This window comes from Acanthisitta chloris, unplaced genomic scaffold (assembly GCF_000695815.1).
Source record: "Acanthisitta chloris isolate BGI_N310 unplaced genomic scaffold, ASM69581v1 scaffold1945, whole genome shotgun sequence".
Lineage (NCBI taxonomy): Eukaryota > Metazoa > Chordata > Aves > Passeriformes > Acanthisittidae > Acanthisitta > Acanthisitta chloris.
Genome location: NW_008674081.1, coordinates 34,659 through 48,334, shown reverse-complemented (window position 1 = coordinate 48,334; position 13,676 = coordinate 34,659). Strand labels below are relative to the sequence as shown.

At 41.7% G+C, this 13,676-nt stretch overlaps 1 protein-coding gene across 1 annotated transcript in view; it reads right to left on the bottom strand.

Annotated features, from left to right (window-relative positions):
• The window catches only part of SYNJ2 (synaptojanin 2), a 58,867-nt gene that overhangs the window by 20,952 nt on the left and 24,239 nt on the right, over positions 1 to 13,676 (bottom strand). Inside the window, exons 6-13 of the mRNA XM_009075174.1 lie at positions 11,338 to 11,434; positions 8,029 to 8,201; positions 7,540 to 7,621; positions 7,163 to 7,312; positions 6,902 to 7,067; positions 4,833 to 5,024; positions 1,843 to 1,927; positions 453 to 593 (exon numbers count right to left, since the gene is read on the bottom strand). Coding sequence (XP_009073422.1) covers positions 453 to 593; positions 1,843 to 1,927; positions 4,833 to 5,024; positions 6,902 to 7,067; positions 7,163 to 7,312; positions 7,540 to 7,621; positions 8,029 to 8,201; positions 11,338 to 11,434 — 1,086 coding nt within the window. The remainder of the gene's footprint in view (positions 1 to 452; positions 594 to 1,842; positions 1,928 to 4,832; positions 5,025 to 6,901; positions 7,068 to 7,162; positions 7,313 to 7,539; positions 7,622 to 8,028; positions 8,202 to 11,337; positions 11,435 to 13,676) is intronic.

Sequence of the window (13,676 nt, the reverse complement as noted above, 5' to 3'; positions counted from 1 at the left end):
CCCTCATCTCCCTTTCCACCTTTTCCACCATTCTTTTCAGGTCTGGAACTAACCATGTTTCCATAAGGAACCAGTAAGGAGAGAGTCAGCAGGCATAACCTGCCCTTCAGGCAGCAGCAGACACTTGCCTTCATTCCATGCATCAAACACTCTTGCACTTACTAGCCCCGGTCCTTCCTTTTCCAGAAAGACAGCATCCAAACAAGGTTTTACTGGAGGAAGACACTGAGGCTGCCTGGTCTTTGCACTGGCCAGGGGGATGGACTCCAGACTACTGCTGCCTGGAAACATGTCTCACCCCTACACTGAACACAGACCAGAATCCAGGTTTGTATGACTCCCACCAAGCTGAAAAACTACTCCCACCCTCTCTGGTCACACTCCCAACAGCAGATGCTACTGAAGACACAGGTTGGGTTTTTGTTGCTGTTTTGGTTTTCCTCTTTTTTTACCTGATGAAGGGGACATGATATGGTCGTACAAAGATGAAAAGACAGACACCGACAAGCTGTGCTGATGTCAGCTGAATGTAGCGATGAGTCCTGGAAATAGCTTTTTGAAGCTGCTCTCCCCACATTTTTCTATTCGTTGTACTGGAACAAACATAAAATCATTTAATGGAATCAAAACAAACCACATACAGTCAATAAAATGAACAGATTAGCTGTGTCTTATGGCTACAGACATCCCATTAGGCTGTAGAACTTGATGTGCTGTAGGATGCATGGCAGAGACAGATAATACCTCCTTGTGAGATAGCCCAGAGTTATCAGGGTCAGTGAGCACAGGCACAATGCACAAATACAGTTATCTTGCTCCTGGATGTGTGAGGGATTTTGTCGACTACACTTAGAAAGATCCATGATCCCATGACATTTGGTACCACCATTCACTGGGGATAACTGGAAGCTGATTGTAGCAATCATAACCATAAAAACAAATATCCATATTCATCTCATCACTTGTAAGATTTCTTATGCTCACAGTGAAGAGAGCTTCTCTGGACTTTCTCTGATTGCAAGACAACTGGCAACCCACAGCTGCTGGCTGTCCTTAGCTGAAGGTTTGTGAGTGGGTGCACATACCTTTGCCTCTGTAGACCTAGTTTCTTCTTATCTCCAGAGTCCACTGATACATGCAGATATACCACCAGACCAGCAGCTATGCTAACCACTGCTGTAACTTGCCAATCTCAAAATAGACAACTAACTGGCCAGCCTGATGGATCAACATTGTAAAAACTATCTTCAGGGTTCCCCTCCAAATTCAAAAGGACCAGTACACACAACAGCCTACTGTACATGCTGACATGCCAAGGCTTTGCCTTTAACTCCTTCTCTAGCCATCATTTTCTCAAATACAATTAGCCACACACATTTCATTTATTTTAGAATTCCCACATGAATGCCAATTATGTTTGTAGTCACTGAGCATATTTTTCCAACACCAGACAGAGGTTTAAGGACAAGTGTTCAATCAATGTCAACCATCAGAATTCTTCTTTGCCAACATAAAGACTTAAGAGACTTAGAAAACAGCATATTCTACTGTACAGAAGTTCAGAGAGAGCATTTTCAACACTGTCCCAGTGACGTTTGTTAATGGGAAATGTATTTCCAGCTTGATTACAAGCAACAGACTTAGAAGGAAGTATTCTTCCTCTAGATCAGACCATAAAAAAGAACATGGCTGGTTTCTTTGGGGAAGATGGTGCTCTTTTTATTGGGGTTTTATTTGGTTGATGGTTTGGTTTGTTTGCAGTTGCAAGGGTGGTGGTGGTGTTTGGTTTTTTGTTTGGTTGGTCTGGGGTTTTTGGTGTCAGTTGTTTGTTTTTTTACCTACCTGGCATTCACAATATTCCCTGCACTTAACTCAACCATCTCTTCAAATCCCACTGCAAATATGTCAGGAGGGCAGTTATCATCATCTGTTGGCAAGAGGGAAAAGTCATACCAGAATTACTATTTTGTTGTTTCTTCTAATGACTTGTATTCTAATTTCTGTCAGAGATCCTTCCTGTAATTCTGTCTTGTGTATCCCCTGCGAAGCTATACATATTCATAGCTCCTTTAATCTAATTTCTCAAAACAACCCCTGCAGTTCCTCTGAATTTTTTTCCTGCTTTTCTCCCACCAGTTGGTCTCCATCTCTCTTGCAGGAAGTAGTTCAGAAGAGAACATTATATTGTAGCACTGTTAAAATGAGAAAATATTCAATGTTCTCTCTCCCTCACCCCACTCATCACCTAAAGCCACAACATCTCACTACCCACCATCTTTCACTGCTTGTCACTTCACCCAACATGCTCTTCCTTTTTGACACTGATTCCTACGTAACTGAATTTAATTGTCCACACAGCAGTATGTCACTTCCGTCTCAATACCTTTACCAAATGTATCTACCAGTTTAAGGAAGCCTTTGAAGTTTCTTCCTGTCCTCTTTCTTCCAAGCCCTTCTTAGTACAGCCGCACTTAAGGTTAGGTCACTCTAGAGCACAGTGACCCCACCTTCCCTGGCCCAGGCCTGTGGATATTACCCTGGTAAATCACCAGGTGTGAAGCAAATAGTGTGAAGCAAATCTATTGACCCATCAGGTCTGTCCATTGCCTAAAGGGTTTTTATTTTTCTAAACTGTCATATGACCATGGTGACAGTAACTTAATTCAACATGAAGACCTAAAAGTAGACAACCATAGGAAACTAAACCAGATCTAACTCAGAAAACACAAATGGAAAGAGAAGTAAAATATGCAGCAACTCTCTGCAGAAACAAGGGTGAAACTAGCACCTGACAGGCAGCCTCCTTTACTGGGTTAACATGACAGGCACTGTCATATGTATGTCCCATTAATAATTTTGGACATTTGTCTTTGAAAACCTACCCATTTGTGTAGGCACTGCACTGTCATTAACACAAATACAGACATTTGCATGGTCATGCCCTATGCCCATTCACATAACTCAGCTCTCTATCAGAAGCTGCTTAGACCTATCATGTTACGTCATTCTGCTCCTCCAGTTTTCCTGGGGGAAGGCCTAGCAAGCCTAGCACATGAGAGGCTCTCAACAAATTTTAATATCATGGGCATAGTCATGTACTAGCACATCTGAAGTGTTTCTGAAATGGACTGGACCAATTACCTGCCCAGCTGCTCAGAGTACAGTGGTCTGCACTTAATCACATACCACTCAAGCACTAAGGGTTCAAGGGAGACAACTTGTGTAAGTAGCCAAGGATTTGAGGAATGAATTCCTGAGCTTCAAGGTTAGGTACGGGACTATACCTGTGATACCTGCAGCAAACCGAATGTTCCACTGCAACAACAAAAGCACAGGTTTTTCCATAGTTTCGGAACCATTCAATTATTAAATGACAGAATGTTCACTTTTCATTTACTTTAATAAAAATCTGTAAACCAATTACAATACCTGACCTTTTCCATAAATAAGAAATTCAGCAGGCAATTTCAGTAAGCCACAAGCACAAGAGTTTACTATACTGCTTTAAAAGAAAGGAAACTGTCTTCAACAAGATAAATCTTTCTGTCTGAAGGCTTTGATAATAACATTTCCAGACAACCTCAAAGTCCAGATTGTACAGATATGTTTGGCTCTAGATAGACCAAGGAGTTGTTCTTGACCAAAGAACAGAGATATGGAAGAAGAAAATTAAATACGGGGTGCAGAATAGGCAGATATATCACACAATGGCATGAAAGAGACCTCTGAATTCTGATCTGCTGAAGGTTCAAAACAGTCACATGGTGTAGACTCAGGAGTTGCTCTGACTATCAGGAGCCCCTCACATACCATTCCACTACTGCAGGGAGGCAGCACAAGAATGGAGGAGCTGAAACATCCCAAAGTACTGACAGGAAATGCCCTCCAAGATGCACTGCCTTTGAAAGGCTGGTGGTATTGGGTTTGCATGGCCAGGCTTTGGTAGTAGGGGCACTACAAGGGTGGCTTCTGTGAAAAGCTGCTAGAAGTTTCCTCCATCTCTGACAGAGCCATGGCAGTGCCTCCAGCATGGACATGCTGCTGGCCCAGGCTAAGCCAATTAGAAATGGTGGCAATGCCTCTGTGATAACATTTTTAAGAAGGAAAAAGTCATTGCACAGATGTAATTGTGCTCAGAGAAGGGAGGAGTGAGAATATGTGAAAGGAACAACTATGCAGACACCAAGGTCAGTGGAGAAGGAGGGGGAGGTGCTCCAGACACTGGAGCAGAGATACCCCTGCAGCCCATGGTGAAGACCATGGTGAGACAGGCTGGCCCCTGCACTCTGTGGAGGTCAATGGGGGTGCAGAGATCCACCTACAGCCTGTGGAGGAGTCCCACGCCAAAGCAGGTGGAGCCTGAAAGGAGGCTGTGAAACCATGGGAAACCCACACTGGAATAGGCTCCTGGCAGGGATCTGCAGACCCGTGGGGAGAGAAGCCCATGCTGGAGTAGGTTTCCTGGTAGGCCTTGTGACTCTGCAGGGGACCCATGCTGGAGCAGGCTGTTCTTGAAGGACTTCAAGGACTGCATCCCATGGAAAGGGACCCACACTGGTGCAGTTCACAAAGACCTCTTGCCCACAGAATGGACTCATGTTGCCTGTAACACTATTCCTTGAGTGATCTCTCCCTGTCCTTATCTCAACCCATGAGACTTTTGTTACATTTTCTCTCCCCAGTTCAGTTGCAGAGGGGAGTGAGAGCAGTTTTGGTGGGCACCTGGCATCCAGCTAGCATCAATCCATCACTGGTCAAATCTTGTGTCCAGACTCACTGTCTCTAGAGATACCAGCAAATACTGCTTACACATTTTGAGTGTGAAGCTTTACCTTGAAATTCTGAAACTCCAGCGAGCTTGGGAGAATCCAGCAACCAGTCTGTCAGCTCACTGGTACCAAGGATGTTGCTTCGAAACTGCTTTCCCCCGTTCACGTTCCAGGTCCCCATGGCAACACGAACACGCTTGAAGCTTGTGAATTCAAACTGACGCTCTGACATGGCCTTCAAAATACTTGGAGTTACTGATAGAAGAGAGGAGGGAGAAAGAGAGTGTGTAAAAGAAGAATGTGCCGTAAAAGGACAAAACCCAGTTTTGTGAAGTTATGTGAATACAGCAGCAGCACAGTCGCTGTGAAAGGACATTACCCTAGCAGCAACAACACAAAAGCTAAGGAATAATTCCAATAGTCATGGCAATAGCTACAAGGATAATTGGGGTCGATGTCAGCAATTTCTCTTCTGGAAACCAGGCACCCTTTGAAACCTTGTAAAAGGTTGGTCACTCACTTTCAGCATATGTTTTCCTGCACTTCTTCAAGTAATAAGCAGAAAACCTCTTTTCTCTCCCATAATCTTTTCAGTTTAGCCTACAGTAATGTCGTGGTTTAATGCCATCCAGCAACCAGTGCTTAGCAGTGCTTATCCCAGCTGCTTGCTCACTCCCTGCATCTGCCGCGGGATGGGGGAGAGAATCACAAACGTAAATAAAAGTGAGAAAAGCCATGGGTTGAGATAAAGATAGTTTAATGGGACAGAAAATGGAAAAATAATTATAATGATAATAGAATTAGAATGTACAAAACAAGTGATACACACAATGAGATTGCTCACTGCTCCCAAATCGAAGCCAGTTCCAAAGCAGTGGCCCTCAGTCAGCTTTCCCACCAGTTTATATACTAAGCATGACATCATATGGTGTGGAATATTCCTTTAGCCAGCTGGGGTCAACTGTCCTGGCTGCATTCCCCTCTCAACTTCTTATAGCCCTCCAGCCTTCTGACTGGGAGGGCATGAGAAGCTGGTAAATTCTTGATGTAGTATAAACACTACTCAGCAACAACTGAAAACACAGCTGGCAACTAAGCACCACACAGTCACTCACTCACTCTTAGTCTCATATTAAATCCAAACACAACACTATACCAGACACTAGGAAGACAATTAACTCCATCCCAGCTGAAACCAGGACAAGCAATCAAGCATGTGACAAGTTATGACTTAAACTGAAGCCCTGAGAAGTTCAGAATGTGGAAGCAAGGGCAGAGAACAGCACAAAGTCTCAAATCAGTCCAAATCCAGCACAACACATGGCTCTCTAGCCTGGTCAGAACTCTTCACAGGAAACTGCTATATTTGCTTATTTTTTATGAGTATAGTAAATCAGCAGTGTGCTTTTGCTGCGTAAGCAACTGAAGTAAATTTAATCTTTCACTACCTGACTTGTGTTGCCAGTTAGGTACAGAGAAGCTATGTATGTCTTCCTTGTGGTCTGCATCAGGGAACAGGCCTAGGATTGAAGTGGTGCTGAGTGGTTCTCTGGAGCAAACTGACCACATGATACTGCCTGTGGGTGAAATTATCCTATATTTTTACATAAGAATCTTCTCAGAGAGAGCTGAGTTTACTCTAGATGGGTGCAAAAAAATGTGTGTATGTTGTGGACTATCAGGGGCCTGGACTAAAGCAGGGAGTGAACCAAAATGACAACAGAGATGTGCCTTTAAAGATCCAAATGGCTAAAAGCTTGTGCAAACAGCAAGGACAAAAATAAGGAGATATAAAAGCTCAGCTCAAGAGATTTCCTCAAGACAAACTCAGACAGGACCAGCCAGGCAATACAGCCCTAAAATCCTTCCCTCTGGTCCAAATCCTCTAAACTGTCAGATGATATCACTATCAAAGAACAGAAAAACATACTCAAAAGTTCAAAACAATATATGAGAAATAAGCACAGTGGAATTAAAACACAGAGTTGTGCTATGGTCACTGAAAGCAGTGTTTTCAACAAGAGATTAGTGCCAAAGAGGCTTATTTATTGATTTTTTTTCAAATGGATACAATTGCTTTTATCTGACAGTTAAAATCAGACACAAAAGAAAAGGATTTAAACTGGCCTTACCCAGCAGTGCAGTCTGGTCCATAAGCATCTTGCCTTTGTCTGCATATTCCTCACTGAAGAAATCACCCATGAGCAGCAACTCGATGGCTTCCTGCTTTACTGCATCGAAGAAGTTTGACTGAATGGTGCGAGACACAGAGCGGGCACTGTCCTTCAGCTTCCCAACCTACATCCAACAGAAATCATCAGTGCGAGCGACACTGAAGAGTAAACAGGACATTTCTTTACTTGTGAATAAACAGTTCTGCCATTTTTCTTTACCTTGTGCTTCCCCTCAAGGGCACGACTGCCAGTAAATACTCTGCTCAGATTATGACCATTGAGAGTCCACATCTCTTTATAAGATTCCACAAAACGATCAATTATAGGTTTAGAGTTCAACCCAAGGCTCTCTAATTGAGCAAGCAGTATCTGGATTAGGTGCAGAAGGAGAAAAAAATCAAATCAACAATATTGTTCTCAAATGTCTTTTTGCTTTTTATCCTCAGTTTAGGTATTCCAGGCAGCACCATTTCGTATCATAGAGCTAGCAAGACAGACTTGCATACTTGAGACTTATGTCCTCTTTCCTGTCTTTCCCATGGAACAGACAATATTTGCAGTACAAATATCCATGAAAGGTCCTTGGACAAACTCACCTCCAGTGCAACGAAGGACTGTACACTATTAGTACGATCCAGGCAGTCCAAACAATTCATTCGAAAAGTACCTGTCTGCAGACTTTGGTAACCAAACACAAGAGGAGGGAGGGAAAAAAGGTATATTTAAAAATAACATCTAATCATGAGTTGATTGAACAAAATCATCAATCTTCAGCCCGAATACAGCCACCCATATTTTGATGGTGCCAGAACATTGTGCACAATGTATTCCATTAATAAATCTAATTACTTGATTACATCTGCAACACTGTGTTAGCAAATCCATCCACTGGTAATTTTGCAGATTTGAAACAATGGAGATGCAGTTAAGCCAAATAATCTATTTAGTACCAGGATTACACTTTGTCTCAAAATTGTATTTCAAGACAGTCATTTACAGCTATGGTCCAAACACAGCAAGAAACCTGGGAAATCCAGGACAAGTAGTGCCCAGCTCTGCTGAGACAGAGGGGCAGAGACACTCACCATGGACTTACATGCTCGCCCTTTGTGAAGATTCCAAAGTCTTCCCAGTGCAACTTCAGCTGAGGCCTCAGCAAATTTTCCAGTTTCTCAGTTTTCCCACCTTTTGCAAATTGGTGGTAATCAAAGTTTATCATGGGAGTGTCTTCCGCATGGGAAGAGGCCCATAGCAGTTTCTGTTCAGATAGAGAATGAAGGAAAAATTCTGCTCAAGCCACACATAAGAACTGTTAGTTACCAGCATGACTAAACCTTAGTTCATTGGGAATTTTGAAAGGCCAGACAAGAAAAAAGCAACTGAAGTTCCCTGTTTGTTTTCTTCGCTGAAGCAAACCTGATTGTTAAACTCCAATTTTTCCACCGCAGAACTCTAACTGTAACTGCAAAGTACACATCAGAATTGCTGCTGTCTGTGCCTTGGTTAGGGCAGCCCTGCAGCTGTGGGCTGCCACCTCTGTGTGTGAGGGTGTACAGCAACAGAGATGCTGTAGGCAGGACTCTGATGGGAAGGATATCCAGAGCTGCTCAAAGTAGAAGAGCATAACAGTGTATTTTTTAACCATGCCTGAAGTGCCCAGATGAGGGAAAACATGGCCCTAAATTTAGCTGGTGGTTGTTTGGGGAGGAAGAAAGGAATTATGTCCCAGGAAACATACTATAAAATGTTTGTGGTAAACTGTAAAAGTGAAAGAAGAGGCACAAATAGCTTCATTATTCATCTTCAACTTCAATGAACTCACATGTGTTTCCATAATCACCACAAATCTCATTAATGTATCTGTAACAGATAGAACAGTAATACATCCTGCTCTCCACAACAAAGCCAGAGAGAACCATTATATTAACTCTAACTACACAGACTTTGTCTATTCCCTTCCCTCCTGCACATCCTCATCCTAAGAGATGGATGCTTTTCTCCACTTAGACTGTGATACACACTGGACAAAACAAATTTGCTATTATATTAAAAGTGTACATGCAGCAGTTATACCAGTATAATCATATCAAGTAAGATATTAAGCCTTCCCTGCAGAAACAAATTTAAAGGCAGTGTTTGGAAAGAGGTGTGTAAAATATCTTTCATTAGACTGCTACAAAAGCCAAAACAACTTGGTATCTGCCTCTCTGGTTGTTGACACCTCAACCTGCCCTTACAGCTGCTGGCACGAGTAATGCACTTGAGAATGACATTTACCCACTGCATTGGTGTAAATCATTGCTAGAGTATTCATGACTCTACACTACAGCTTTGCTTTTACTGTAAACATAATAACATCTATTATAGGGAATGGTTATGGGAGGAACAGCATTACTGGGAACAGTATTGATTTTTAATCTGGTAACAGCTGATCCAGGTAACAGATGTTGCACAAATGAATGGTAACTGTGCAATTCTGATAAAGAGCACCCAGCAGCAGTTTGAACCCAGAACCTAGAACATTTTGAATCAACTCTGATAAGAATTACTAAGGTTGCAGCAAAGAATTGAGACAAGAGGAAGGAGTATAAAAGGAAAAGAAAGATGGAGAAAAAGAAATAAACTAAGGACAGAAGAGAAGACAAGCTTTCACTCCTAATCATACCCCTATGAATTTATTTTTAATTCAAGCCATTTAAAGTCAAAGTAAAAATTAACTCTATATTCTGTCCTAACATCCTGTTCTTAAAACACAAAGGTAAAGAAATGAAAAAGAGGTAATAAGTTTCAATGAGTTCAAAACTTCAGTTTCCCATGCTGTCTGTCTATATTCTTTCAGCTCACAGGATCCTTTCATAGTTTATTTATCTTTTTAAACAGGCAAAAAGTTTAAAAATTTAAACAAAACAGGTCTTCATTTAAATTAAATGAACAAATGCAATGTCTTGATTCTAGAGACACCCTGTTTCTGGCTTAATTCCTGGTTGCATGATACTCACCAGAACATGGTCTTCAAGAATGTGAGAGTGTGATAAAATATCAGTATTAAATTCACAAGAAATGTAGTATTTCTGTCCTCATAAGTTATCTGAACATTTCAGAAGTGATTATCTTATACCCTTAAATTTCAGTGGGTTTTGCAAAACAAACTAGAAAAACTATTTTAAAGAGAGGGAAACTGAGAGATACAGAGGCTTAGGTATGTCATGCAGAAATTCAGTAAGAAGCTAGAAACAGAAGCTAAGATCAGACTTCACTGCTCTACCTTCCTCATTGCTTTACAAGCTTTAGTCATAATCACTTTCTTTGGCCATATTCTGCACAGGGGGAGACTTTCACTTGGCCACTTTCCACTGGGGAAGCTGAGAGTCCTCCCCAGCTCTTTTGTTGGTGGAGGAAATAGTTAAACAGAAAAACTGACAAAAAACTTGATGCTCCCTGTCTCAAGTACACTGTTCCAACAGGGGAAGGAAAGAAATGAGGAACTATTATTTAACTATAAGTTTTATTTTGCTTAGTTTCACACAGCAACTATCTCAACTCAGAATTGTTGGTATCATTGATATCAATAATAAATACATAGCACATACTGCAGGTGTGTACTTAAATCACTCTGTGATTAGTTTTAGGAAGATATGCTCCAAAGTATCTATGTCAGACTGCTAAAGCAACCTGCACTTAGGAGACAGACTTCCACTAACCTCCAGCCAGATTCAGGCAGCTACTGCACTGCTGCAAACCCCACTCAGTGCCAGTCTGTGGCTTCAAGTTCACACTAGTTTTGAAAAATCTAGCAATGAGAACACTACACCAGCAATCAGCATAGCTTGAATCTTACAATGCCTGACATCCTTGCTTTCAGGTATTAGTTGTGCCTATGGACATTTAGGGGCCAGGAAAATCTCTCTCCATATACCAGACTGTCATCTGGTGCTCAGGCAGCCAATTCCCAACACAATTAGTGCAAGATAGCTATTTCCCATTACTATCACAGCAAGACAGCTTAGTGATGCTAAGTCACTATGCTCAGTGAGCCAGGGTCAATTCTGGCAATCCCATGAGGCACCTGACTGCATAGGTGGCTACATACTAAGTCAAAGCTGACCTTGATTCATTTTTGCACATGTGAACTACTCTTAGGAGTATTAGGGTTATTTCTTTTTAAGTTTGGTTAAAAAGAATATACACAAATGTATGAAGAAGTAAGCAGGAAAGAAGTGCTGGAAATTGAGCCATGAGATAGAAGCACCCTTCTCTCAGAATGTAACATGTAGCAAAGAGTTAACATAATTTCTTTAGATATACTATCCATCACCTCCTGGGCCAGAAGGGAAATAGAAGAACATGGAGGCCCAAGGGAAACCAGCAGTAAAAAAGAAAATGATTGCTTTTACCTTAAAAGCTCTGTTGAGCACCTCCTCACCTCCTTTGCTTCCCAACAGGTTAACGATCACTTGTTTTCCATACTGCTCTTTCAGAAGCATCATATGCCTACAGCAAAAGTAACCATAGTAGGTACTAAACAAAACCATTTTATGTTGCCTACTACCATTTTCAAAATACAGAAGTAGAGATCACTGGTTGTTTCACCCAGCAGAAAATTTCAGCCACACCATCTACAGACATCTTCCTCAGTCTCCTTGCAATCAATTGTTAAAGTACAAATGGTGAAAGTATGCAATTAATGGATACAGCATTTTGTACTGAACTTAAAGAAGAAGCATCTTAGGAAATAGGCCCCAGATCTTCTACGTCACTGTTAGCTTTGACGTTGGCCTTTGTATGCCTCTTGCCTGTCAGCCTGGGAGCTACATAGGAAAGACAAGAGGAAAATGTATTATATTTCTACAGAAATTGCCCAGCACCTTGCAGGGCTGAGCCTACTAAGAGTCAGTCGCAGCCTCCAGTGCCATGGCCAGAGAGGCACAAACACATGTCACAGGGAAAACATCTCTGACCCACCACAACATCGAGACATTCACTCTTGGCTTAATTAAACCTAGCAGGAAGGTTGGTAATCATAAAAACTGCTGCACTGGGTCAGACCAAAGGTCCTTTTAGCCAATTCGTTTGGCCCAGATTCTTGTGGTAAAACACAAAATAGGACAAGTATAAAGTGGGCTGTTTTTCTGGCCTATGTCATCAAACTCTCAAAGCCTGACATTTAGGGACTCTCAAGTCAAGAGCTTTTAGCGAGATGCAGACACCACCATTCTCCCCTCAATACGCGTTTTCCAAGTTGGCATGCATGTACTATAAAAGCTGTGCTGGCCCATCAAGAAACACTTAGATCATGTACTAACAACACTGTAGTAGTACTTAAGAGGAAGCTGGAGAGAAATAGACAAGAAAAATAAAATAAACACCCACATAAATGAACAACTATTACATGCTGCAAAACGACATGTAAAAGCAAAGTGTCAGAGAAACAGCAAGCACATCTTCTGGCATGAACCTTTAAATCTTTTAACCAGAAACAAGTCACACAGAAAACCATGGAAGGGAAGAAAAGAAAGAAGTTATCAGCACTGCCTTCAAGAAATGTGGCTAAATAGGTTTTCTGGTGTATTCATGTTCTTGATTCTGCAGCTAGTCCTCTGTATGCCAGCTCTTCCCATACATTTACACCCCTCTGATACCAGCATCAAGATGCTCCCTCCCTTCCAGTGTTCCTTCCTCACAACAAAACTACTGAAATTCAGGTCATCTGCTTGAGTACTGTAAGCAAAGTTCCCTGAGGATTTCTTAGGGAGAGAGGATGAAAAAATATCCACTAACAAGATGACTATTTGCTTCTCACAGTGTCTTCTCAACACATTAACCGATCAGATGGTTAAATGTAACAGGCTAATCCACTCTGAAACTCTCAGAAAAGCTGTAGCTGGTTGTTAAATTCCAGTGTATTTTCCATATAAGCAGTCACTTATTCCTTGCCCAAAGGACTGTCTTTCGCAGATCAGTAAGCACAGAGATCCCTAACTTCATCCAATCTAAATGCACAAGGCAAAGAAGGAATAGCGCAAGTTGATCCTTATGTTAATGTTTCTTACAAGAAAGCTATTCACCGGTTGCATTAGGGTCAGGGCTAAATGGTCTTAAGGAGTTGTTCCTTATGGAGGTTCCTTCCTTAGTTTTGTGGGCAGTACAAGAGGATGTTGAATAAGTTATAGTTTTCTTCTTATATGAACTATCTCTGCTGTGGAACACAAACCGCTAAGATGGAGCTTCAGGGACACTGGCAGGACAAGCTATCATGGCACTAGATGGCCACAAGACCCCGAGTCTCAAAGGCACTTGAATTCAGTAGGATTTAAGAGCCTTAAAAGCTTGGAGAATGTAGGCTAAGAACCTTTGGAGCAGGTGAATAGTCCCTTTAGATCCTAATCCCTGTTCAGGGTCTTCAGTGCTGCAAAACTATTAACAGTCACTAAAGTTATGTTTGCTAACAGTTACAGTAAATGAAATCAAGTAATTAAGAGGCCTTACTCAAAATCAACTTACACTCTGATCTGCCAAAACCAAACCCAAACAGAAATGAATCACATGACCTGGCACTTACAAGGTGAAAATTTCCCACAGACCAAATTCTTCATGTCCTTTTCAGGCACTGTTCCCATGGCTATCAGTGGGAATTGGCCCTTAAAGAACAGCACTTCATAGTCAGACATTCAAAGGAATCAAGCCAATGCATGTCTTTTCTACAGTTTCCAGCTGGCAAACAGAGTCTTAATGG